The sequence below is a fragment of the Megalops cyprinoides genome, chromosome 2 (genome assembly GCF_013368585.1).
Source record: "Megalops cyprinoides isolate fMegCyp1 chromosome 2, fMegCyp1.pri, whole genome shotgun sequence".
Classification (NCBI taxonomy): Eukaryota; Metazoa; Chordata; class Actinopteri; order Elopiformes; family Megalopidae; genus Megalops; species Megalops cyprinoides.
Window position 1 is genome coordinate 33850483 of NC_050584.1, and position 25563 is coordinate 33876045.

Genomic DNA, 25563 nt, shown 5'->3' on the forward strand with positions numbered 1-25563 from the left:
GTGTAGGTGGACTCACGCAGGAGACTTACCATGGAAAAGAAATAAAATGCTTCAGGCTCATTCCTGCAGCAAATCATTTATCTGAGTCCTGGAGGAATATCAGGACTCTGAGGCTAATCTATAACACAGAGTGCTGGAGATGGCTATCTCAGACTGACCACTGATACACACAGCAGATGCAGACAGGATGATGATGCAGGGGGCCATGTGATGAGCTAGTGCCCATGGCCACAGCCCTTGGAGCGGGGTGTGATACCTCCTCCCTGAGGGGTGCTTAGGGGGAATAAGTGATGCCATTCATCCTGCTCTGTGTGTGTATGTGTGTGTGTGTGTGGGCGTGTGCATACTGGACATGTACTGGATGTGTACATATGGCGCCTGAATCAGACAGCTGCATGGTTTCTCCACCCTTTGTCAATCCTAACCATGAGGTGCTAGCCAGCCGAGGGAGCTGCACTAATAGCCACACTATTTCCTCTCTTTGGCTGAGGAGAGCCCCCCCCCCCCCACCTCACTCTGCCCTGCTTGGGTAGACTTTCCAGACTCAGCATCAGACATGCAGCTGTTAGAGCACGTGCGTGCGCATGCATGTGTGTGTGGAGAGGGTTGTTCATAGGTCGGGAACACTTGAATCTGTTCATACTGAACTCTGCCCCAGACTGAAGTAAAACGTCCGTCATCCCCCAGCTGATGATTAGTCTGGAACACTGCCTTCCCATCATACTCCTGTAAACCAACCACAGAGGTAACAGCCCAGGGTAACAGACTGAAAGGAAAACAGAGGCAGCCAGCTCCTCAGCACCTTTAAACACCTCTGTAAAACAGGGATCTGATAGCGCTGTTGCAATAATGGCATTGCCTCTGCGTATCTTTTCAGCCCACAATGATAATCAAAGAGGGGAAAGTACAGAGGCACACAGGTAAATGAGCCAAAGGAATGTCACTATCGGCACACTCCACAATGTCTAATTTCGAGTACAGAGAGAGAGGCCCATTACACATAATCACCCAATGGAAAGACGAGTGCAGAAATGAGAGACACGTTATCAGGAGTGAAATATGAAAACAAGTTTAAGATGACGGGCTGTTGAACAACACTGCAATTTCCAGGTGTCTGCAGTGTGGCTGATAAATCAGGGACACAGACAAGCTTGTGGGAGAACAGACAGCAAAGTGGAAAAAGATGAGGAAAAAAAACAAGACATCGAAGGAACAAGGAGTCTCACAGCAGAGAGTTCAAGCTTTGTGGCTGTTTTTTATGAAGGGGCTGCGTGTCTTTCCGGAAACATAGCTAGCCTGTGAGGATAATCACTCTTACCAAGCAGAGGACAACAGGAAACAGCCACTGGACAAGATCAACATGTAAAATCACAGCCGACTTACTTTCTGAGACTTAATAAATGAACCCAATTAATAACCATACCCTGACAAAAGGGCCTAAATGCTCTGCGCTTGCTTGTGTGAGCCCGTGGGGGGAAAACCTCAGAAATGCTTTAACCAGAGTAATGAATGCTCACTCAGCAATGAGCTTAGCTGAAGTCATATGAGATTTGGAACTGCCATCTGGCCACTCTAGTAACAGGGCTTTGGAGCTCTTTTTCAGCAGGAGTGTTCTTTTTTTTAAATTACTGCAATCAACACTGCCCTTAAAGCTCACAACGGGCACCCAATTCAAACACAGTCATGTAGCGCTTTCCTCTGGGTTGGTGAAAGGCCACAAAGTAACTCTAGAGCACCCTCGCAGTTTGCTGTAAATCAGCAGAATGTTAAACACGTCCACAAGAAAGAGGTTTTCTGTTTCTCTTTTCTTCTCCAATGGTTCCTCTGTTTTTTTAATCTGCCTCACAGAGGATGTCTTGCGTCTTTTAAAGTTTTGGCTCCAGCCTCAACAGGAAACATCTGAATGCAGAATGCAATCAACACCACACATTCTCACCTGGTGGTGGGTGAAAATACCATCAGTATAAAGGTGCTTGCAATGGAAATAAAACAATAGGTTTCTATGTGTATAACCATCATTAACAATGCATTCTATGTTCCAACATAGCTCTTTTTAGACATTACTTGATCATACAGTGAGCTACACTAGATATAAATCCATGTTATCTTAAAAAATGATTTCTCTCTGTGTCTTCCAGCTCACTTTCACAACTCCCTCCTTAACTCTGTCAACAGTTTGCTCTAAAAGCTGGAAGTGATTGACTTTGGACACGGGCTTAAAATAGCGATAGCATCAATCACTTTCCCATTTAATAGGAAGTACTAAGAAAGCACACATTCGCTGCAGAAGGCTCTTTCATTTTCCATTGCAGAGACTCCCACCATCCCTCTAAAAAGCTAATTTCAAAAATATCAGCTTCATGCCAAAGCTTTAAAATTTGGGAGGATTTATCATTTCAAATTCATGAGTCATTTTTTGCTGCAAAACCACCAGTGCTATGACCATCAGACTGCTATGCTGAAATCCATTTAGTTCGCAAGCACTATTACAGTTATGAACTGTAAATGTTCAGCCTTGGGAAAGATTAGTGATGCAATAATTATTGGTTAAAAGCCACCCTTTTACCAAAATGGAACAAGAAGGTTTCTTTGAACTGAAAAAAACAGTGGCAGGTAGATATGAAAACATTAAAGAGATTGATGTGGTCTTAATCAAAGACCCAGGCCTACCTGGGAGGGTCTCTGAGCACACTTAAAAGCAGGACCTGGAACAACTGAAGCAACTCGAGTTCAAAGACTCAGCCCTCCAATGGGAGGACAGGAAGAAGACAGATGTTGGGCTTGTGTTTCACTTCCTGGAGTGATCACCATGCCTCTTGCAAACTCTAAAACTCTGGTGTTCACATCAGGCTGGACATAATATAGACACCACAGCGACAGGCACTGGCCTGAGAAGGGCAGGGGGCACATAAGACATGACCCTGTCCCAGCAGACAGCCAACCTTAGCAGATACCCTTTCTCTTAAAGCAGGAGGAAGGAAATCATCAAAAATCCTAGCATGGATAATAAAAAAAAGTGTTACCCAACAAGGCAGCTGCCATACGCCCACTGCCGCCACCTGGCATTCAGCTTAAGCAAGTGAGAATGTCAGCAGCCGGCTTGCCGTTACCTTCCTAGGCCCAGGTCCATCCCAGGACCTCTGGAAACAGAACATATTACTTGCAATAGTTTGCAATACTGCAATAATAATCTTAAACAATAAGCAGAGGTCAAGCTGGCAATGACACAACATTGAGATCTGATTTCCTGATCCGCTTTGCAAGGAAGTGGCAGGCTGCCAGCTTCCCGTGCAGCAGTTCACCTCAGACCCTCCCACAGAGCTGGTCCGGATCAGGGCTGGTTAGGCCGCATTGCTGGTCCCGTATGCTGTCTACTCATCCTCCCCTCGCATGAGTGCAGCTGATGAAGACCCCTGAGCGCAAACCTGTGCTGGAAACGGCATCACATTTACTGCAGTGAGCTCAGGGCTTGGCAATGTGCTGACCACTTGGGAAAAAATCCCAGACAATCCACAAGCAAGCAGGAGGCTGTCTTCCAGAGCACCAAAGGGGTCCTTATACTTATATGTAGGACTAGAGGTGGGCCACACTGAGACAATCCCTTCCACATTGAATGATTACAGGAATAAGCCATCAGTCAGGGGGCCTGACGACCGTGTAAAAACAGTTATGAAAAGCAACGTGCATAAAAGCTTCAGGAATATATATGGGGCCATATGTGTAGAGACAGTCCTCAGAGTGGGGTAATTCCAACAAAGGCTTAGTTAATCACAGAGTACCTGACACAAAGCAGTGCTCTGCCTATCTGCTGTCTTGCCCAGCTTTCACCATGCTCTCCAAATAGCCTTGTAAAGGTAAGCTACAGTTATATGAAAACATAATGTCAGCCTTCTATCCATGGCCTTAGGGTATGAGGGGATGTTTATTTTCAGTGTGATTTTCCACTCAGACCATGACAGCTGTGGCCGCTAAATCTAACAGAGGAGTGCAGGTTTAAAACATCATTAAGCTCCCAGGAACATTTTGTTTTCTTTAACAGGTAACGACAAGCTTTGTCAGAGCTACTGAAATGAGACAAGAAATGTAACGATACCGTTGACGCTCCTCCTGGTCTCCTCTGCTAGCATCGTTTACCTAATTGTTGTGAGGTCAGCTTGGTGAAGGCCCTCTTGAACCTGAGGATCTCCTTCGATGGATGAGTGATGGCATGGTGCAGCATCCATTTCTACCACGTCAATCACTACTGGGTGTTTATGACCCCAGGGCCGCCTGGGAATCCGGTTGAACGGAAGGTGAAAACTATTACAAGGATGACAAGAATTCCCATTGGATGGAGGTCCTGATGCAAAACAGATCCAGGCATGTGTGTTTTTTCCCTCTTTCCCAACACCTCTGTCATCTTCTTACCGGTGTTACCATGGCTTAGCACCTCTTTCAGCTTTTACAGAAAACAGGACTGGAGTTTTCTGTTCTGTTTTGACAGCAGGCAGTGAAGTGAGCACAGCACTCTGTAATTTGAGAGAAATCTGGAAGATATGACTGAAAAAGCCCACCACTGCTTTTATCACGATTCACCATAAGTAAAACTACGACAAACTCCCTTTTCAACTCTTTTTATCAGCACCCAGTTCCTTCCAAACTGACATCACCGATGAAACCGGCACTAAAGGAAATACTGTCCATACGGTAATGAGAGTCATATGAGGACAGTGAATTAAGCTCACCAGCTCTCAGGGGTGAGAACCCTAGCCTAGTCAAATGCATACAGAGTGGTCTAGACAGAAAACTGATGGGGGGTGCTTGTGAATGTGCGTGTGGGAAAGGGGAGTTGCTGGAGGGAAAGAGCTCATTCCAATATGGAAAATGTGAGAAACAACTGATTAACTGATAATAAAGTGCGTGTCCCCTGGTTCATGAGACAAACAGCACCAGGAAACAAGCCCACTTCAACAGCTGTGGAGTCCACCTCCGACAGACTGTCCTGGCCCTACACAGTTCTGGCAGCTAGCCCCACTGAGGTCAACCCACACTGCCTCACAGCGACTAACGTATTCTATTCTGGGCCTTCCCATTACAGACCATCTCTGCTATGCCTAATGCCACAGACACCATACTGTAACTTAAATGGGCAAAAGAGCAGCAGCCACTACTGCAGCACTTGAGAGGTTGCGAGTTTCACATTGAAACCATCAAACCGCATATTCCATGCGCTCACATTTCAATACACCACAGTGTATTCAATGCAAGGAGGAAGTGGGGATAAGTCGGCTGGGTGGGCATGTGGCATGGTGGAGCCAAGGCTGGCCATCTCCAGAGATTACAGTGGAAACTTCTGATGTTCCTTTTTAAGGAAAGACTTGGCATTCATTCTTTGTTTAAATAATATCAGTTACTGTTACCACACACAGTTAAACAGAGCGTGAGGGCCCATGTCACCTCTTAATGTTAAGTATGGTTGCCTTCTCGGCCTGAATTACATCATTTCAGAATGAATTTGAAGATGTGGAACTTTACAACAGCCGGAGGAGGGAATTTTTCAGAAGGGTTTGACAGTGGTGAGAAAGACTTGTCTACTTTACTGAGGCACAGTGAGTTTATGTCATCACTGTTGCTAAATGAAGGCTGTACACAGAGGCAGTGGCTTTTATTTCATTAAAACAAAACAACTTCAAAGTGTGGACAAAATATAAAATACAATATTTCATAGGGCTGTGCGATATGACCAAAATCTCATATCCCGATATAGGTCATTTCATATCCCGATAACGATACATATCACGATATAGCACATTTTCTGTAAATTCAATGAATAAATAGTTTATATAAAATGACCACATGGAAGGGCCTATTTCTTATTACATTTTGAACTATATACTCGACAAATAAAAGATACTTACATATTTGATTATTTTTCTCCTTTTATTTAGAACCTTTGTGCAATTTTTCAATTAACCCTTTCACGGGTACAGTCACACCAGTGTGATTAGCCGTTTAGCGTGTATGCTAAAACCGGTGCGATTAAAACATTAGGATTGGAAAAATTCTAGCTAACTTTAGCTTTGAGAAAACAGCGATTTGACGTTAAAAATATTGCAAATGCTAACTGAAAACTATGGGAAGCTTAATAACGCTAATGAAAAACTAACGAACCATGTAATGCAACACGAATAAGTTGCATGCAAAAAGGTTAAAAGCGTTAAACAAAATACAAAATATTAATGTATAAAATATAAAAAGTAGGGTTGTCAAAATAACCCGTTAATTTCGATTAATTAATTATAGAAAACAATGACGCGTCAAAAAAATAACGCAGATGGCACTCTTATGATGCCCCGTGACCCCATACGTCACTTTGCATTTAAGCATGTATCATATCCCACTGCAGGGTAGCTAGGTTGTTTATATCATACACAAACATGTCCTCATTTGTGCTGTCGGTAAATGCGAATTAAGTTCGCATTGGTGTAATCAACGACTGCATCGGAACATCTGTAAAGCAGATACATTAATACAGTGATACATGTATAGTTAAAAGTGCCAGTGCTGTTATATTGAATATCATCACTCATGGAATGCCTATTGTCCAATCAAATTACTTGCTCGGAACTAACTGTTGTATAAAGCACAATTTGAACATAAAATGCTTCTCGCGGCAAATATTGATATATGCGATTTATATTAGGATAATTAATCACAAAGCATGTCATTAATTAGATTGTTTTTTAATCGCTTGACAGTCCTAATAAAAAGGTAAATAGGAAACACTTTTCAACTATAGTTCTGTGTCACGTTCACTCGCCTCGATGTTTGTTTGTGTTGCCTTCATGCAAATTTCCTGCCGGCCTCCGATCCATGTGGAAGAACGCAAAGTGTCATTCAAATGACGCAAAATATTACCGTAAGGTGTGTGATTTGCGACACAACGAAATAAACTATAGCGCATAATACGAATCGATAGACGTTTTTCTATCATCACACGATATATATCGTCATATATAATATATATATATAAGCCCTAATATTTCATATGGATTGCATAAACTCAAAGATGTAGACAGCAGAGGCAGAAATGGAGAGGACAATGACCTTTTCTGTGATTATGTATTCAGATTTTTAGTGCCAAGATTAATTACAAGCCTCAGAAATGCCCTTAAGATTTCCTGTCCAAAGATCACATGCGTGCAGTTGAGACCTCATTTTCTGGGCCAACTGTCATGCATGTTTGCCATCTCCATTCTGAGAGTTCTGTGGGAGTAACATGGTAGTTTCTGAATTATTCACTTATTCACCTCCCCTACATCACCAGAAGCTGGGCATCTGCTCTGAGGTTGCAAAACTGAACGAACCTCACCATTGCAGCCTGTAAAAATTCCTCAGTGATGAAGAGATGCCTGGAGTCACCAAACTCTGCACAAATCAGCTTCTTTTTCAGTTTGTTGTTGTTTCCAGGTTCCTTAGCAACTCCCTCCATAGATGACAGAAGTGTAGAGAAAATTAAATTGTGAATGATTTACATGAATCTTCCTTTTGTAAGGGGTGCTGCCTATGTTCAGAGGAGAGAACACAAATAAACAGATATTAGGCTCTGACATTTTAAAGCTTACAGTACAAGCTACTGTAATTCCAACATTGACAGTAATCGTCAGGTTATACATTTAACTTTTTCATAATTCTGACATAAGCCATATTTGGACAGATAACTGTTTTCTTCTTAATATAAACAGCAATACACTGAGGAAGGAATAGCCCTGAAATACATTAAAGTGTCATTTAACCACTGTAGCATGAAAAATAATAAGATATCCTAAAAGCATAATTGATTGCATACTGGTTATTTCTGGAAATTAATGGAGCTTCAAGCACACAAAGGCTAAACAGAAACCTTTTTGTCTTCTGAAGAGCTGGGCACATTGGACACGTTTCCTTACTGTTACCATCCAAAAGAAGATTTATACCCTTTACAACACAACCCTTTACTTAACAAAACATGTTTACTTAAAATAAACTGGACATGAAAACTATATAAACATTTTATACTGAAATGCATCCAGGAATTTTCATCAAGGGATATTTTTGTACTTGTTTTTTGAAGAATCGGGGTTAAGCAGTAAAGAAACATAAAGGTCAAATACTGGGCAAAGGACGCCACTCAGTATATTCATTTGTTCACTAATCAGGAAGGTACAGGTAACCAAGGAAAATCACGGACTAAAAATACTTCCAAAGTACTTCATCCTGCAACCTCCTACTGCACACAGTAAGAAACTGAGGTTGGATTGCGCAACACTAAAAGTAGGTGTCCTGATATTTGTGGGGCAGGTCATAATCTTAAAAATGTTTTTATAACATCAAGAACAGTTATGAGGTAAAGCATCAGTAGAAATAAATGTGCCTTCTTGGGGGGGGGGGGGGGGGGGGGGGTATTAACAAGTGTGCCAAAATATATTGATCTTGTGCTGATAACAGAGCAGATATTAGTTACAGACCAAGAGCACAGATTCTAGAGCAAAACAACTTTGTAATGCAAGAAATACAACAAACAGCCATGGACAAAGTACTTATCTTATATATTAAATATTATTGGATGAATCTGAAAACTGCAACCTCCTCTACCATAACTAAACAACACAAGTGCACCATTTTACTGAGGAACAAACTAAATAGCTGTGTTGTTCAGACATACAGCACTGGCTCCACGATTTTGTACTGTGGCTCAAGTGAAAGCATGTTCCACACCCAAGGTTAATTACACATCCAGGACATGCAGCAGTAAAGCATTCTCATCTAATCGCGTTAATCAGTCAAATAATTAATTCAAGCTCCAACAAGCCGCCTAAAATGACTTTCAAAATGAGCAATCCAGGCCTGTGTGTAGGATTGTTGCGGCTGGCTGATTAATTGTGTTATGGAATGAAAATTCTAAGTGGTTTCACTCTGTCAAACCTCCAAATCCGAAGTGAAAATGGCAGTGCACACCTGCACCAGGGCAGGTACTGCAGGCACAGATAGAGCCAAAGTTCCAAATCCAAACTGTTAACACCAGTAACACCATAACCATAACACCAGTTTATGTTTCAACAAGATCTACAAAGACAGCACAAAACAAGGGCAACTACTAGGTGATTTTACGCAGAGCCATTTTAATTTTCTACGTTGTTTCTACATTGTTGTTCTACATTGTGGCAAATGTTACCCTGCCGAATGCAATTCTACCATTCCAAACAAATGAAGGGATCCCCAATACTTGCATTCATAACAATGCGACTTACAAACAACTAGACCTCAAGCTGTTCCAATCAATGAAACACACAAGAGGTCTGTGGGACAATCGCGCTAAACCTAAAAAGATTTCTTGGGGGGTATGTAAATATCATATGCAAACCCAGATAGATTTAATATTCAGCAACAAGCCAGAAAGACTGTCTTGGCAGATCATAATGTAACAATGGTAATGAGGAAAACAAAGATTCTTAAACAGGTAAGAAAATAATCATTTTTCAACCATAATACCAAAGAATTTCATAATATCATTGAATTTGAGGATAAGCTAAGACAGTCTAAGTGGAATGAGATCTTGCCTATTGATGATCTTGAGGCTGCTTCCACCAGTGTCATCACCGAAATCAACAAGGTTAAAAATGAATTCAGCTAAAATTCAAGAAAGAAACAAAATTTTCTTCATCAATATGATAAATGAGGTTAAAGGGGACAGCAAATTAATTTGGGAAAACCTAAAAATAAAGTCATAAAGGAGGGCAACAAGACAAGAGGTAAAGGTTTTGTATTGCAGGTCCAAGGAAACTTAACACAAGATAAAGACCAGATTGCTAATGTGCTTAATAACTTTAATACCAAAATTTCAGTATAAGACCTAGGGAAATTATTATTAACACCTGATGCCATAGAAGTATCAAAATCCTGTATACTAAAAATCCTGAGCCCTTTAAAAAGCTCTAAGGTCAAAGATCTTTTTGAGGGTAACTCTGTGACCATCCCCCGCCCTCTCATCACCCACCTTGTTAACCTGTCAGTCAAACAATCATATTTCCTCTCTACCTGGAAGTCAGCAGTCATAACCCCAATGTTCAAGGCTGGTGACCCTCCTTATGTAGCCAACTATAGACATATCAGCATTCTTCCTATCATTTCCAAGATAGTTGAAAGGGTCTGCAATCAACTGATGTCACATCAGGCCACATTCCTCTCCATCCAATGAAGTTTGGATTTAGGGAAAGTCATTCTAATGAGACGGCTAACTGCTTCATTACTGAAAACATTAAATCTAGTCTAAACAAGAGTGGTGTTGTTGTCGCAATATTTCTGTATTTTAAAAAAAGCTTTTGACAATGTAAGCCATAATGCTCTGCTGCAGCAGATAGTTTTACTTTACATCCTTCTACATTTTGTTTAATTGTGATGTCTATATTTTTTATAATTCAAGAAACGCAAAGACCACAAAAATAAACAGTTTTTCCAAGAGCTTTTATAAGGACTGAAACAGCTAATAAGAGTCGGATTCCACTAATTGCAGAGGATGTGGCCAATGGATATGGCTCTGAATCTGCTCTGTTTTACTTGTGACTCCCTTCTGCCCACGGCTTAGTTTACACTTTCCTTAATCAGAGCTCTTGCCTGATGGGACACATGCAGGTCACTTTCATTGTGTTGCACTGATGTAAGAGATAAAACGAGACGCACACACACACACATTTTTATATATATATATATTCTCCGCAACATTGTTTACTCAGTTCTGCAACATCTTGGGGAATGTGCCGCATAGCACTGGTGTTGCAATCTTCCTCATTTTGTGCAGAGGATGTCTTTTGTTGTTTTGTTTTGTTTGCCACACAATTTAATCACTTTCATCTCAGTCTACAGAGATTAAGAGAGAATGCTCACAACAACAGGGGGAGGGGGAAGTAGTTTCGTTGTATATGCAGCTATTTGTATACGCAGTAATTTGGCACATTTGTGATGGCTGTAAATTACTTCCCAGTCACAACTGAGGCCAAGGAGTCTACAGGCCTTAAATTACGTTTATTAACCACCCCTGTGACATCATGTTCATGTGAGCAGTTAAAGGCAGATGGGTCCATAAACTAGTTTGCTAATGGCACGTTAACAGCCTAATAAATGAACTGGATGGACAAAGTAAAACCGGGTGCTGCAGGTCGCTGTAAAAGGAACTACAAATATATATAATGCATTTTGCAACAGCACTGACTACAGCGGACAGTTAGCGTGAATCACTGGACTTAGTCCCAGGTTAGGATTTCAGGGTCAGTGAAATAAGGCCCCTACTGCTTCCCACCTCTTTGCCTTTCAATGACGCTTCAGAGTACCCCCAGGGAGATACAGCAGACGGTGTTCTCCTGGAGAGGCAACCCCCATCACTCACTACTAATATCAGCACACTCATTACAGCAGAATGAGGGTCCTCTCAGGGACCGTTACATGTTTCAGTGCTTGGTATTGGGGCACAGGACAATTAGACCTCCAGTCACCGACAGCTATTCTCGATAATAATGTCAATCATGACAAGATCCTTTGTCCATTTGTTGCATTCCCTCTGCAAGCAGGTACCTCAGCCAATCACACAAGCCCCTCATACTTTGCTTCCTCACTCCATACTATAGGCCCCAGACCTGGTCTCACTGGCGCTGATGTCACTGGCCCATAAGCTTTTTGCCATCCTCACAGAGAACCTGGACAGCACTGGGCTGTTGCCCACTGAAAGAAATGGAGAGACAATGAACACAACCTTTGGAGGATTCCTCACCTCTGAAGGAATTACACAGTGGCCGAAGTCACTTCCACTTGTTACTCTTTGTGCACACACTGCCGATTAATCACCCTTAATGGTTGTGACTTTAAATCCAGGTGCGGAGCGTTCAGATTACTTGTGGGAGGTGACAGCTTCCGGTTCGGTGGTGTCTCTCATGTTTCTCCTAAGAATGAACAGCTATTGGAGCAACAAGTCCCCTACAAAGGGCAGTAAACGAGAAACACTCACAGAGATTAGCGTGAAACCTTTCCCAGCAAAAGAAAAGACAGAGAATTAAGCAGAAAGCCCCTTGGAGTCTGCATACCAGAGGAGTTTCCATTAACAATGGAAAAGCAGAGGTGCTGTAATGAGACCAGGAACACACAGCAGGGGGGTGTCAGGGAGAGGTCTCATGTTGCAGCTGCATCTCATGGAGTTAAGATGAGGAAAGCTCCCCCTCAGCGTGGGAGCCTATGAGAGTGGGCCCAGCAGGAAGCTGCTGCCATTTGAGAGTGGGGACAGAACCACAGATGATATCTGGCCAGACTCGCCAGGCAGGAGAAGACAGCCGCCCACCATCCTCGCATCCCAAAATCCCCACACCATCCTCCAATCTCCAGGCCTGCCCCCTCTCTCTGCCTCAATGCTTTCAGCAGCCATCTCTCAGAGAAAGCCAATTACTGAGAGAAGCTTCACAAGCCACCTAGATCTATTTCCCCAGTGCTAAAGCCCCATACTTCATCCCCTCTGATGCTCTTTGCGCACAGATGAAGAGGGCCAGTGGCTGGGAGGAGCACTGGAGATGTGCCACGGAGATGTGCGAATGATGTACAAAGAGCTTTACTCCAATAATTGCTGAAATGTCTGGCACAGTGATGAGGCTGACACCAGACACACTGTTCAAATGGTAGGCATATTAGAGTTTCAAAAGGAGTACTTTGTAAATTAGTAATTTAGTTGCTAAATGCGTGTGTATTGGTGGTGTGTGCCTGTGTGTGTGGGGGGAGAGGGTGAGTGCATCTATATTGTCATTTGTCAGAACCTGTTATTCACAGCCACTAATAAAGCAAAGGTACATATAGTGAACATGAACAACAGTACACAGAAAACACCAAACCAGAGTATTACTGTGGGTTGTAAAACATAGTAGGGTTGTGGGAGCTGGTGTCTGCCTGTGCTGTCTTTTCCCTTGTTTGAATCTATAGACACTGTTGAAATGATGAAACACAGTCTGCTTTTCTGTCAGATTCACATCACAGAAGAAAAGCAATATCACAACCAACATTCGATGGGCACAGCTGGGCTTTGCTGAATTCATCTCTAATCACATGTTGACTGTTATTAAGACTGTAATGGCTGGTTTTTGCACTGTATGCACTTCCACAATTATTCTCCTGTTCCCAAAATGATCTGTCACTGTGTGCAGAGATTACATCATGGGCCTGAGTAAAATGTGGCCATCTTCCTTGGGGCACATTCCAGAATGTTCACCACCTCCCCTCTTGGCCACTCTGCCTATAAAGTTGATTGGAAGTCTACAGCTGAGGTGGACAGGCACCAGTTAGCACTGCCATTAGCAGAAATGGCGTGTGATTTGAAACAGATGTGTAGATACCGTAAGGTCTGCTCTGGGTCAGGGAAGGGTCAGTGCTGAGTCCCTAAAATCACCCCTCACACATAGCAAAGAAAGTGTAACAGAAACTTTGCGTACCCCCATATGGCCCCTGTGAGCGGAGAGGAAAGTAAGGAATAATGACAGACAGGCTGCTTAGATCTTGCCTGGAAAGCCTGAGGTTTTGCAATTTTGAAATAGACGGATTTGGCAGGTAGCCACCTCGATGTTCACGAGGATAAGCAAGAGGGACAGTGGCATGTACACTGGACTGGCACACAGGGAAAAGCAGGGCAGGAAAATGCTCATCATGACAGAAATGGGCACCCTCTAGGACTCCTCAAATGTCCTGCCCAGACATTTAGCCTAAAATATTGGTGTGAGATACAGAAAAAAATTAAAGAAAGTCATTCAGATTGTGAAGAGACTGCATCGTAACTGGGACAGTGTGTTGGATTTGTTCTGTCTTTGCACTAGTTATTGTCTGCCTGCTTCGATCATCTGTTTTGTGAAAGCAAGGGTGCATCACGCCGCCTCACTGTCTGACGAGACACGGCTGTAAAAATAATCAATGCCTTCAATCACTCCCATCATTCAGTGAGAGCTAGACTATGTAACTTTGATCACTCTTTGAAACTCGGCCATGCACTCGCTCTAAGTTTATTCTGGGTAATCAGACTCTGCTGAAATGTTAAATGCGTGTTAAGCAGCCCCCAGGTCCCCTTCTGGGTGTCAGTTGTGAGGACGGGATCGGTCAGGCTGCATGCCATTTCGCAATGGGTGCCCAGGTCGGTGCAAGGTAGAGCTTTGTTTATGAACAGAGAGCGCTGGCCGGTGTAAACATGTTCCTACCGGGGCCTCTGCGTGTAAGATCTGATCCCTGCCTTGCGGTTGTGTTGAATTGCAGCTCGTAATCAAAGACACATGCCTGTAACGTTTATCTGCATTAGCATCTGAAGTGCAGACTGCTCCTACAATGGCACCATACCAAGGGTACTGCTTTCTGCTGGCCACATTTGCATACTTTCGAATAGCATGCTACTAAAACCATTGATAAACAGAACAGAAATTTCACACATAGATTTGGCTGTGGCCCTTAAAGGGTACAGGCATTCTTCAGAGCAGACACTGTGGCAATACAAGCAGTGCAACCCTAGGACTGATCAAATGAAACCATGGGCTTTGGCCAAATGGGTCTGTCTCACACAGTTTACATACATACATATGTACAAAACAACAAATGTGTTACATCAAACTGCCAAAAAGGAGGCTCCTCACAAATGCGTACTTGACCCCTAAAACAATGTTGCAAGATCAAGGGATAAACCTTGCTATTCTGGTGGTAGATATACGATGCACAGCGATATTTAACACAGATGAAAATGATATGACTCTATGGAATGAAATCATCCATGACGGGAATGCTGTCTGTAAAGGCATTCTTCACCCAAGAGATACTCTTTCCACAAAAACAACAACAGAGGAAGAGCTTTTCAAAAAACACTTCGTTAAAATAACTCAAAATAGAAACCACTTCCTGACCCCCACTCTACCCCCACTCCAAGCACAATATTCCTGGTTAGGATTTCCTGGACACGTTTTGCAAGAGAGTAACATACTCAGCTAAATGTCTTTTGCAGACAAGCAGTAGCAGACAAAATGGGCGAGACGCAACCTTTGGGAAACATCTACGGTACAAAGTAATTCATCATATGGTGAACTTACTGTTGCAATCCTTCAGCATTGTGATACTCAGTACTAGTCCTGATGGGCCAAGGTACACCAGATTCGCCAGCCTTCTTTATACCATACAGACCCTCACAACTGGAGAAGCTAAACTGATACAATCAAGATGGGGAGCAGTTGGATCACGGAAGTTCAGCTCATGGAGGTTCAGCTAGACCCCTCACACTGCGGACCCCCAGGACGACTTTAGTCCACCGAAAAAGAGTATGAGCACTGGCCAGCTCTATAAATTAGCCTGCCTAGAGCCTAGTGTCTGCTAGAGAAAGCTATGCAGGACCAAAGGCACTCAGTGCCTAAACGAATGGCCAATGCCAGCCATGCATGCTGGGTGCATCTGTGAAACGAACTTTACCCCTTGGCTCAGCTGAACATTAGAGGTCCAGAAGGGGCCAACCATGCTTTTGGCCATCCTCCTCAATGGTCTTACCCCACCATTACACACTGGCAGGGACTGGGAACTAGACTTAGTGCTACAAAGTTCAAGGGTATGCCTTCTGAATGAAAAGGTCTGGCTCAAAGGCTAGTTCAAATTAGAGGTGGGTCGCTACATTTGAACCCTTGTGCAAGGTAATAAACCTGAATCTCTTCAGTAATTATCAAGCTATATACGAGGACAATATATAATATGTAACCTCTGTGAGTCACTTTGGATAAGGGTATATGCTTAGCAAGCAAATAATGTAATGTCATTTCAATGTGTCCTTCTTAATGCCAAAATCCCTCTCCGTATTCACAATGACTCACTATTCACACACACAAATGGCCTGCTGGCTCCTGCGAGTGTTTGCTCTGTGCTCTCTACGGCTCGCTTCCATAAGCGTCCAATTCTTTTTTCAAACTTGGCCAAGCTGCACGCTCGTCGTGTTGTCGCGGGCGGACTGCGGTACACGCCCTCAGGGTATGTGTGCGCCTGCCGATTCCAGACCCCTCCTTTCTGCTCATCTGCACATGGGGGTCCACGCACCGGGTCGAGGGCACTGCGGGTTAAGCTTCGCTGATCTCAGACCAGCCCCTGTGCTGATGGCAGGCTGAAGCGGAAGGGAATGTGGCTCAGTCAGAAACAAAAAAGGCAAGATAGAGAGAGAAAGAGAGAGCTAGAGAGCAAGAGCGAGAATTTCAGGGATCAAAACAACAAAACAAATTTTTGCTCGGGACTCTGTCTCCTTTACTAAAGCTGCGCATTATTGCATTCGTACTGGGAGGGGTGAGACGGACCCCCCGCCCTCAACCTTTGGATTGTTGGACCTCAATCAGAAAAAGTCAGCAAAGAGTTTACCCAATTCCTCCATGCACAGTAAATAACAGGATCTTATGAGAATGCAGATGATTCCCCATGCAGTATGGATTCTCATTAAAGGGAGTTTGGAATTAAATATCACATCTTAAAATGCAGGACCGTTAGAGCGTTGCTTTCTGTCCAGGCCTTCTGTGCTTTCTGTCCAGGCCTTCTGTTATGTCTTACTGAATGAGCCTGGACACGTTCAGAAATTTAGCTTATCAGAGATCAGAACAATGCAATGGCATAAAATAAAACACAGCCTCGCATTCCCGCCATGCTGTTGACCGCCAAAAGGCAGCCACGCAGAAAAATGTTCAACAGGGACAGTGCCATGCAGCCCAGGAACTCAAACCCCAAGGTCGAGGGTGCAACTCTACGTGGTTATTGTAAGGTGGAGGTGATGTGAAATAGAAGCCACACTAGAAGACCAGTGCAGGTATGTAGAGACACCATACCTTATTAACTACATTCAGGTAACATAACTTGCATTTCATTTTTCTGTTTTTTTTCTGGTTTCTGAAAGAGAAACTCACATAGGAAATATGAGTGGGTTAACATTTACTTTAAGGTGAACAGGATACATGTTAACTAAAAGCTAAAATGTACTGCAGACCAATTTCCTTACATAAATAGGCTTCTTTGTGCATCAGATAGTGTAGCACATTACATTTCAATCAGGGCCCAGTCCCCTCATCATAATTGAGATGAAATGAAACTGTGAGCTGATTAACGTACATTTTCCTGACTACTGTGCCAGTTCTCCCCTCCTTTGCAGAGTGTGCTGAGTGACCCCAGAGGTACCTGGGAAAATAAACCTACTGCTCCAGCTGGATCTCGCAGTAAAACAAACAGTGCATGGCTTATGATCCCCGCTGCCCACGCCATAGCGTTTAATCTCTCTAGCTGCCATGCGCCGCTATGCCTATGCTGTCATTACAGCCTGGCTGACTCATGTGCTGCTCACGACCATGGTCCTCACTCACACAGTTGGCTATCAGCATGAGGAATTGACCGCAACAGTAGGAAGGTTTGCGCGCTGTTCTGTTCACTCTCCCCTCCGCTGCATGTGGCGGGAGCTGTCATCTTCCAAAGGCACTACAACAGCTTCAAAAAGGCCCTGGATTACAAGATGTTGCCCAGCTTTCTTCTCTGCACAGCTGAGGTTAGCCTGTCTGTCCTGCAAGCCCCTCATGCTAATATGTCCAATTGCTGCTCGCCAGGACAGAAAATTCCTTCCACTCTAAACGAGGGAGCAGAGCATTGGGATGTATGGCTACCGAGCCAAAGAAAAAAAAAACAGGGTGACACAAGGAACATAAACATGGGGAAAACTCTTCAGCATTCCTGATTGGAGTCCAATTCGGTACAGTATAGCAAATTGGAAACAGATATCCCCATATCTGACAGGGCTAATTGTATCAGGATGATGGTGACGCGAGAGGCAGATGTGAGCATTCATTGCATTAGCCCTGGAATGGGAGCCCCCCTCCCCTGCGTGCTGTTCTCCATGCTCTGAGAAGGAGTGTTTCCATCAGACAAGGTTCCGTGTTGGCGGCCCCCATGGGGCTTTCCTGAATCTGCCTCCCACCCACGAGGCTTCACTGGTGCAAAGCCCAGAAACCCAATCACCTTCTACAAGAGGTTCCCTTAACTGCAGGCGTTGAGAGCACTAACAACCACAACGCGATCATGGCCGCAAATCCTTTAGTCTTATCAATAAAACGACACAAAGTAATGAGCTCTGCGCACCACAGGCGGGATATGTGATGTTCTCAAGTGAAGCCTGGCTCCAAGGATGTCATGTTACGAGTTCTGCTGCAACCAAATGTCAGTGTGGCTTTCCCACTAAAAGGAAAGTGGTTTCCAGATTTCAATTCCAAGATGGAAAAATTTACCTCATATGGAACATCCTAAATGAAATACGGCTTCCATTATGCAGGCTACTCTCTGCCGTGTTCCAACTGCAGACATAGGGGACTGCGCTTAACTGTGCCGAAGTGATCAAACCTCTCAGACTTATGAAAACATTCCATTTCACCAGATGTTTTCAAATTTTATCTGTTGTAGTACCAAGGTGATAAATCAAAGCAGGAATACTAGATATTTGCTCCATGTACATAACCATGTAATAAACTCCACTTTTGTCTTATAACTATGCAATTCTTCTATACCCAAAAGACTTACAATAAGGCTGTAACAAGAGAATAACTGATGTAGTCTAATTATGATTTTAAACTTTAAGAAAAGAGAAATAGAAGAAAAATAAAAAGATATGAACTAATGAGGAAATTCAGGAAATTTACAAAAACAAAAAATAAATCTTCACAAAGGATAAAACAAGAACAAAAATGAGAACATAATAAGAATAACTAATATTATTAATATTAACATATTAATTGTTAATATTAATACGATAACAAATAAGAAAATTATCCAATAAAAAGAATATGATTGTGAATAAAAATATGGAAGAGTGGAACCATTCATTCTGGCATTGTCATATTACACTATTGTAAACAGCTTAAGTACATTAAAGGAAAAGTTGTACAAAAGGAATATAAAGCTGTGAAAAGATGAGTGTCTTTCAGCTCCATTTTTTCCACCCGACTGACATTTCTCTGAAAAGAATATTTATAAGAATATTTTAAAGAATATGTATATATAGTGTGTACAAACACATATAAATGTATCTAAGCACACACACACACCCACACACACACACATATATATATATATATATATATATATATATATATATATATATATATATATATCCAAAGTTCCATAAATACATGTCCACATGGTACTCACCGACAGCCCCATAAATCAAAAGTTTAAGAGGAAACCATGAATAAGTTTGAATTATATCAGCCTACAGTATGGTCATATATTTCTTCCACAACCTTTGCAGTTTCTATTTTTGGTCCAGGATCTGGTTTATTTCTCCAGTTCATATGGGTTCAAACAGTGAGGGCTTCCATGTTTTTTGGTGCAGGCTGTCCCACGGACAAGCTACGTGCCACTGAACAGGTCGAACTGGGGCCTATAAAGTGCTTTGATCCTCCTGTGGTTTGGACTGCTGAGCCGGGATGGGCCGATGGTTGACCGGGTAATGGGGGCTGCCTGGGACCGGTCCAGTGGTGGCACAAAATCACCCTTTCACACTCACATAAGGATGCTCATCATTCCCATAAGGAAAGCAAACATGCCACGAGAGGAAAACAAAATATTTGCACAAATAAATGACAGGCAAGCTGGGGACACACACGTCAGCTTGGCCTGGAGAACAGTTAGGGCCTGTGGGTTCTGCTGTCAGGCCAAAGGCCCACATTGTGCTGGAGGCTGGACCAGGCGGGCATGTGGAGCTGGAATGTTAAATAGCAGAGGAATGTTATTTATTTTTGCAAACAGCTCCCTCGCACTGGCTGTGATGTCCCTTTATTGGACAGCTCATTAGGAATGCTTCAGATCTCATGTTAGATTGTATCTGCCGCACAGTCCAAAGCAGACCTCTCTGCCTTTGTATTGTGCACATTCTGCCTTTGAGAGAAAAAAAACAAACAAAGTAAACACACACACACGTAGTCAATCTGAACATTATAACACGCGCTAGTCGCTTACATCGTGGTGTCCAAAACTGATTTAGCTGCTGTTTTATTCTGGGCTGTTAATTTGCCCATTAAAGAAATATCATATGTCACTTAGTATTTGAAATGTTTGTGCTGAAATCGTTATCCTTTGAGTCAACCTTTCAGTGACTGAACCAAGCCCTTGTCTGCGCAAACGTCTCTATATGTCTAGACTAGTGCATTGTTCTTTTATGAGTATTACACCTAGTTCTCTGTGTGCTGTGTGATCAAAAAAGGGAGAACCACCTTAGCCTACAGCGATGTATTCAGCATCACACCCCCTTTAATTCCACAGATGACTCATGTAAATTACTCCACATCCCCAGGGCCTGGGCAGGAAGCTGTCCAATGAGCTTCCTAATGAGTTGTGTGCCAGTTGAAAGCAGTGACTGCACAATTCAAACACAACCAGAGGGACACATTCAGTGAGGTAACAGGTCTTTGACAAGGCCTTCACTAACACCTTGAAAGACATGACACACAGCGATGCCCTGTCCACCCAGTCCACGCATTCTGAACTGGTCAGTGCAACTTCAGAAGCACACGTGTCAAGGTCTGATAAGCCTGGGAATAAAACCTTATTTAATGGCTAAACAAAAGAGCTATGAAAAAATAACTGAGGTGACTGGGAGGCCCTGTGTGAATTTGGGGAATTCATACCACATGGCTACAATAAACTAAAAAGACAAAATGCCACCAACAATAATCCACATATCAGTTATTAATTTTCAGTACTGATCCTGACACCCACTGACAGTTTCACTTTCCAATTTTGCTATGGATATCAAAAGATTATCCCTTTAGCTAGGTTTTGACTTCCTTTTTCATGTCATTTTAAAAGTCTGACTTATTTCAGATCTTATTTGGACTTCTGCCTTCTGCCATATTTTCCTCTTGCCCATAGGCCTATATCATGGGAAAGACTGAGAGACTGCTTGACATTTTCCAATCAAAACATTTGCAGGACACAAAGGATAAAACGCAGATTTCCATGATGCAATCGCGAGGAATTTTATTTAGATTTCTGTCCAGCTCTGTCTTAACCTATTCCTACAACCCTCATGTTGCCACCATGCTGGCCTGTATGTCACAGTGGTCTAAACAAAATGAAATTATCTGTATAACAGTACACAAAAAATTTGTAAAATTACAGAGGGAGTCACAGAGGTGGATAATTTTGGGTTGCAGTGGTAGTGGTTTGCACCTCTGCCAAGCGTTTTATCCTGTTGCTATATTTTATCCACAGACTGACCATGGTACAACATTTCGAGCTATTCACTCGCTTTCAAGTAATTCAGAGTGGCTTCCAGCTTACACAGTCACTTCTGTAATCTGTAATACATTTATGCAGCTGGATATCCACTGCGGTAGCTAAGGAATATTACCTTGCTAAAGGGATTACAACGTCCAAGGCCAACACATCTGCCCTAACCACTAGTCTAACACTGCTGCACATATTGATGTTTTAAGTTTTATATTTTACATGTTAAAAAGGCAAATATCATAGCTGCCACATCCAGAATTTGTTCATAAAATATATCACCAATGAACTGAGTAAATATACAGTCAAACATGTTTGTCAACAGAATTGCTTGATTTTTAAACAGGCTTTACTGCAATAAGCATTCTGTCCACACTTGTTATAAAGTAGAGGCTCAGGAAGCAGCTCGCAGTGCAACCTGCTTAATGAGTCATCACAGTAAAACAGAGTTTTCAGGGCTATGGAAAAGCACACTGCCAGTCTTGCACTTGGCACCTGCAGCCAGGTACCTCGATTAATAGGTACAGAAATAAAACAGTCTCAAGAGGGAAGCAACTCGTAGTCCTTTCCAAAAACACTTGAAATGCCGGCCAAGGCTTGGCACAGGGCACACCAAAACAGCTCTGCCATAACAAATAAACCTTACATTCCCTGGGACGGAGAACAAGTAGTGGAGCATGAAAGCTTTGGGTCAAACACATGAAACCCCACTGTTTGACAGCGTAAAAGTTTATGAATGAAAGCAGACTGGACAAGGGGTCGTGCAGACCGGACAGGGCGGATTCTCACAACGTGTCCCTTTCATGATCCTACTGTGCATTTGGACAGGTAATTCGTGCATTGAGGAATATGTCACGCACTTAGCACACTTCATACATGTGGTGGAAATTCCCCTTTCACTCTAGAACCAGTGTACACACAGCTCATGTTGGTCTGACACTGTGTACCTGTAATTTACCCATTCATTCATTCCTTGAACAAATATTTGTGAATTCCACCCATGAAAAGATTTCCAAGGACAAAATTCATATTGAAGGTTCTCACACAGTGTAAAGCACATTTGTATGCATGGTGACTGAATGTTCATAGAAGGAATATTCCTTGGAATGATTTAAGAATTTGCAAAAATCATTTCTGTGCATGTTTGTGCATAACAAACAGCCTCTATTCACCCAACACCAAATCTAACCCAAACAATCCTGATATTTTGCTGTGTAAGGAGAGCGGTAGCTTTTTTTAGCAAGCAACTTTAAGCTCTCTGAGAACTTGAGTCACTGCCAGAACTGGAAGCTCCACAGTCTTGCTCATTAGCATGGAGAGAAAAGAAGCCCTGCACAATCAGTGAGTTAAAGAATTCATGGAGGAGAGAGAGTTCTTACATCACTTCCAACAAGAAGCTCCACTCATGTGCATGGCTGCCAAAGTTATACCAGCTATAATATTCGGTCCTTCAATTTGTTAGAGGACCTCACTTTTGAAACAGTTTCTTAGGAAAAAGAGCAAATAAAGGTTTTATGTTGCCCATTATAGTGATCTTTTAATTGGGCTTCCTGAGATGTATAAAACAACACATCTTAATTAGCATATTCCACCCTGTCAGGTTTGATACATCATACTTCTCCTCAGACAAGAAAAAAGGTTGGCCAACCTCGCTGCCATAAATTACATTTCACTTTCCATCACTCTTCAAGCCCGTTCTGTGGAGTTAATTGAAGTATTACGATTATGAAATTGCAAACAATGACTGTTTCTATCAAATCATTTTCAAAACAAAAAGAAATATTTTAAGTCTGGCTTCACAAAGACAATGAAGATCTCCGTAGAACACATTACAAAATAAAAAAAAAACATATAATAAAATTTTTTAAAAAAATTATACACACACACAGTGTGTGTGTGTGTGTGTGTATAAATTTATTTTTTCATTTTTATTATTTATTACTTTATTACTCAACTTTGGTTGAGTTACAGTTAAATCAGTCATCAGACCATAATTATCCTGAGCAAGAATAAAAGAGAATGGCACGCTGCCATGTTGATACAAGAGCTTATACTACAAGGCATGTTTTTCCTGAGACAGATTCTATAGTAAATTTTGATTGATCATGAATCCAATGTTTCTTTTCCTTCTGACATCACTGTTCCAATACCTAATTTAATTTACACTAAAAATCACCACATCACATTTTGTGAGATCAGCTAAAATTCACACGTTGTCGCTGTATTGTTGCTGTTAATTTGTAATAATGCAAGAGAGGGAACAAGATGTGAGACGGCAATGTTCTCAGTTCAGACAAATGAGTAAAACAGGGCAGAGCAGCACTGCTTGTCACCGTACTCATAAAATCAGAGGATATGAGCATGTAATGTGTGAGTCTTATTATCAGCCATATAGCTATTCCATGTCAGTATCGTCAAGCTTTAAGGTGACCCTTACTTCATTGTAATGAGCTCACACCCAGCTGACACAAATGTGAAAATGTGTTGTACTGAGGCTTGACTGAACTGCTTGTTCATTAGAGCCAGTTTATAAAACCACTAAACCAAGATACACATTTGACAGAATAAAAGCCTTGTTAAATCAGGTTGTCACATTTGTTTTGGGGACAACTATAACAACCTACCCCAGTAGATAAGCAGCCATCACAAGCAGTTGTCAAATAGTTGTTATAAAGATTCTTAGATCCCAACACTTTGCTTTGTTTTCTCTGTAGGTCGATGTGCCTTTCTGAACTCTTTCAGTGGCCCTTTCTCAGTGCTTAATCCATTTTTTCAGGCAATTCGAATATTCAGTTATCATAAACGCTGTAGTGAAGATAAAGCAATAGATATCATTTTACGTTCTAGAGTTAACACGTCAGGAACTAGGAATATTGTGGTTTTTATTGAGTCACAAGTCAAAAATACCCTGAAGCTATGATTTTGGTTAGTCTGCTCCTGAAATACTGTAGGTCAACGACAGACAGGATTAGGGTCCTGCACTTTGCATGTTATATATTCGGTGGACAGTGTAGGCCCAATTACAGGCTAACGACAGTTCACATTAAATTTGTATCAATGTGTGTTGTAAAACAACCTTGTGTAGCTTCTGCTTTGGGCAATATTGTTGTCACAGATCACCGACATTACAAATTTAAAGACGTACATTGAATTAGGTGCGTAAAACATAAATGAGAACAATGGATGTAACTTTTTCAATCAAGAAAGTTTTGCAGAACAATTTTAAAAAATGAACAGACCCTAAAAATTGACAATTACCTTTGCTGTCCTCTACGGTAGTGGATCTCGGGACAAAAGTTTAATATGCCACCTGATCATTTCTCCAGGCTTCCACGTTTGGTCATTTGTATGTAAAAGTCACGAACACTGCCTGGTGCTCTGTCTCAAAGAATAACTACAAACGTTTTTGACGACAATATCAACGCATTTCCCAACGGGGCAGTAATGGCTCAAGCGCGTCTGCTACCTAGAGAGTAACGTTATGTCATCTCGTTGTGCAGGTCCCAGGGTCGGCTGAGCTTGCGAAATAGGCATGCCAGCCGTATAATAATATCACGGTAGAACAAAACTGTGTTTGGATACAGAACGTCTCAAAAATTAATTATATAAATAACGACAGCTAGTGTGATGTTGAAATAAATTAATGGTGTCACGTGAGTTAGCCCCGATCGCTTTAGTGTCAAGACCACTTACCTTGTAGTACGCACGTTGAAGAAAATTGTAGGGGATCCTTCTGTGGAAATCCTGGATGACATCCTCACTAACTTTGTGCATAGATTGAGACCCCACTTTCGCTTCGATGCAGTCATTTAAGCAAGAAGCCTTTCGAAGGACAATATCGAAGAACTGCAAATCCGATGGGAACGAATCGAACGGATGCTGGTCCTTGCACTTCAGCCGACATCGGATTTTAGTCTGGCGAATTTCAGAGTAACTGCTTAGCGCTTTCTCCATATAGTACACCACATTTTTATAGTCACTACTGTAGAACGCTTCAACTCCGTTGTCATATAGCAAGTCGTAAGGCTCTAGTGAGGCAGATGTTGAGTGCAGCACAGCCTGAAAAATTAGTAATATTCCGGCGAAATAACTGTTTATTGAGAAGTTCACATCCATCTTCTGAGGGAGTACGCCGTTAACTTGCTAAGTTACGGTACAGTCGCAAGCACTACCATACAGCATGCAGTTTCCCTGTCTGGTGTGTTCAAGGCAAGCCAGGATGGTTAGCGGAGTCCAGAGAGACGGATGAGAAACAATTGCAGGGGGTGA

At 42.3% G+C, this 25563-nt stretch overlaps 1 protein-coding gene across 1 annotated transcript in view; it reads right to left on the bottom strand.

Annotated features, from left to right (window-relative positions):
- The window catches only part of p3h2 (prolyl 3-hydroxylase 2), a 59507-nt gene extending 33944 nt beyond the window's left edge, over window positions 1-25563 (bottom strand). The window contains exon 1 of the mRNA XM_036521531.1: window positions 24988-25563. Coding sequence (XP_036377424.1) covers window positions 24988-25410 — 423 coding nt within the window. The 5' untranslated portion in view covers window positions 25411-25563. The remainder of the gene's footprint in view (window positions 1-24987) is intronic.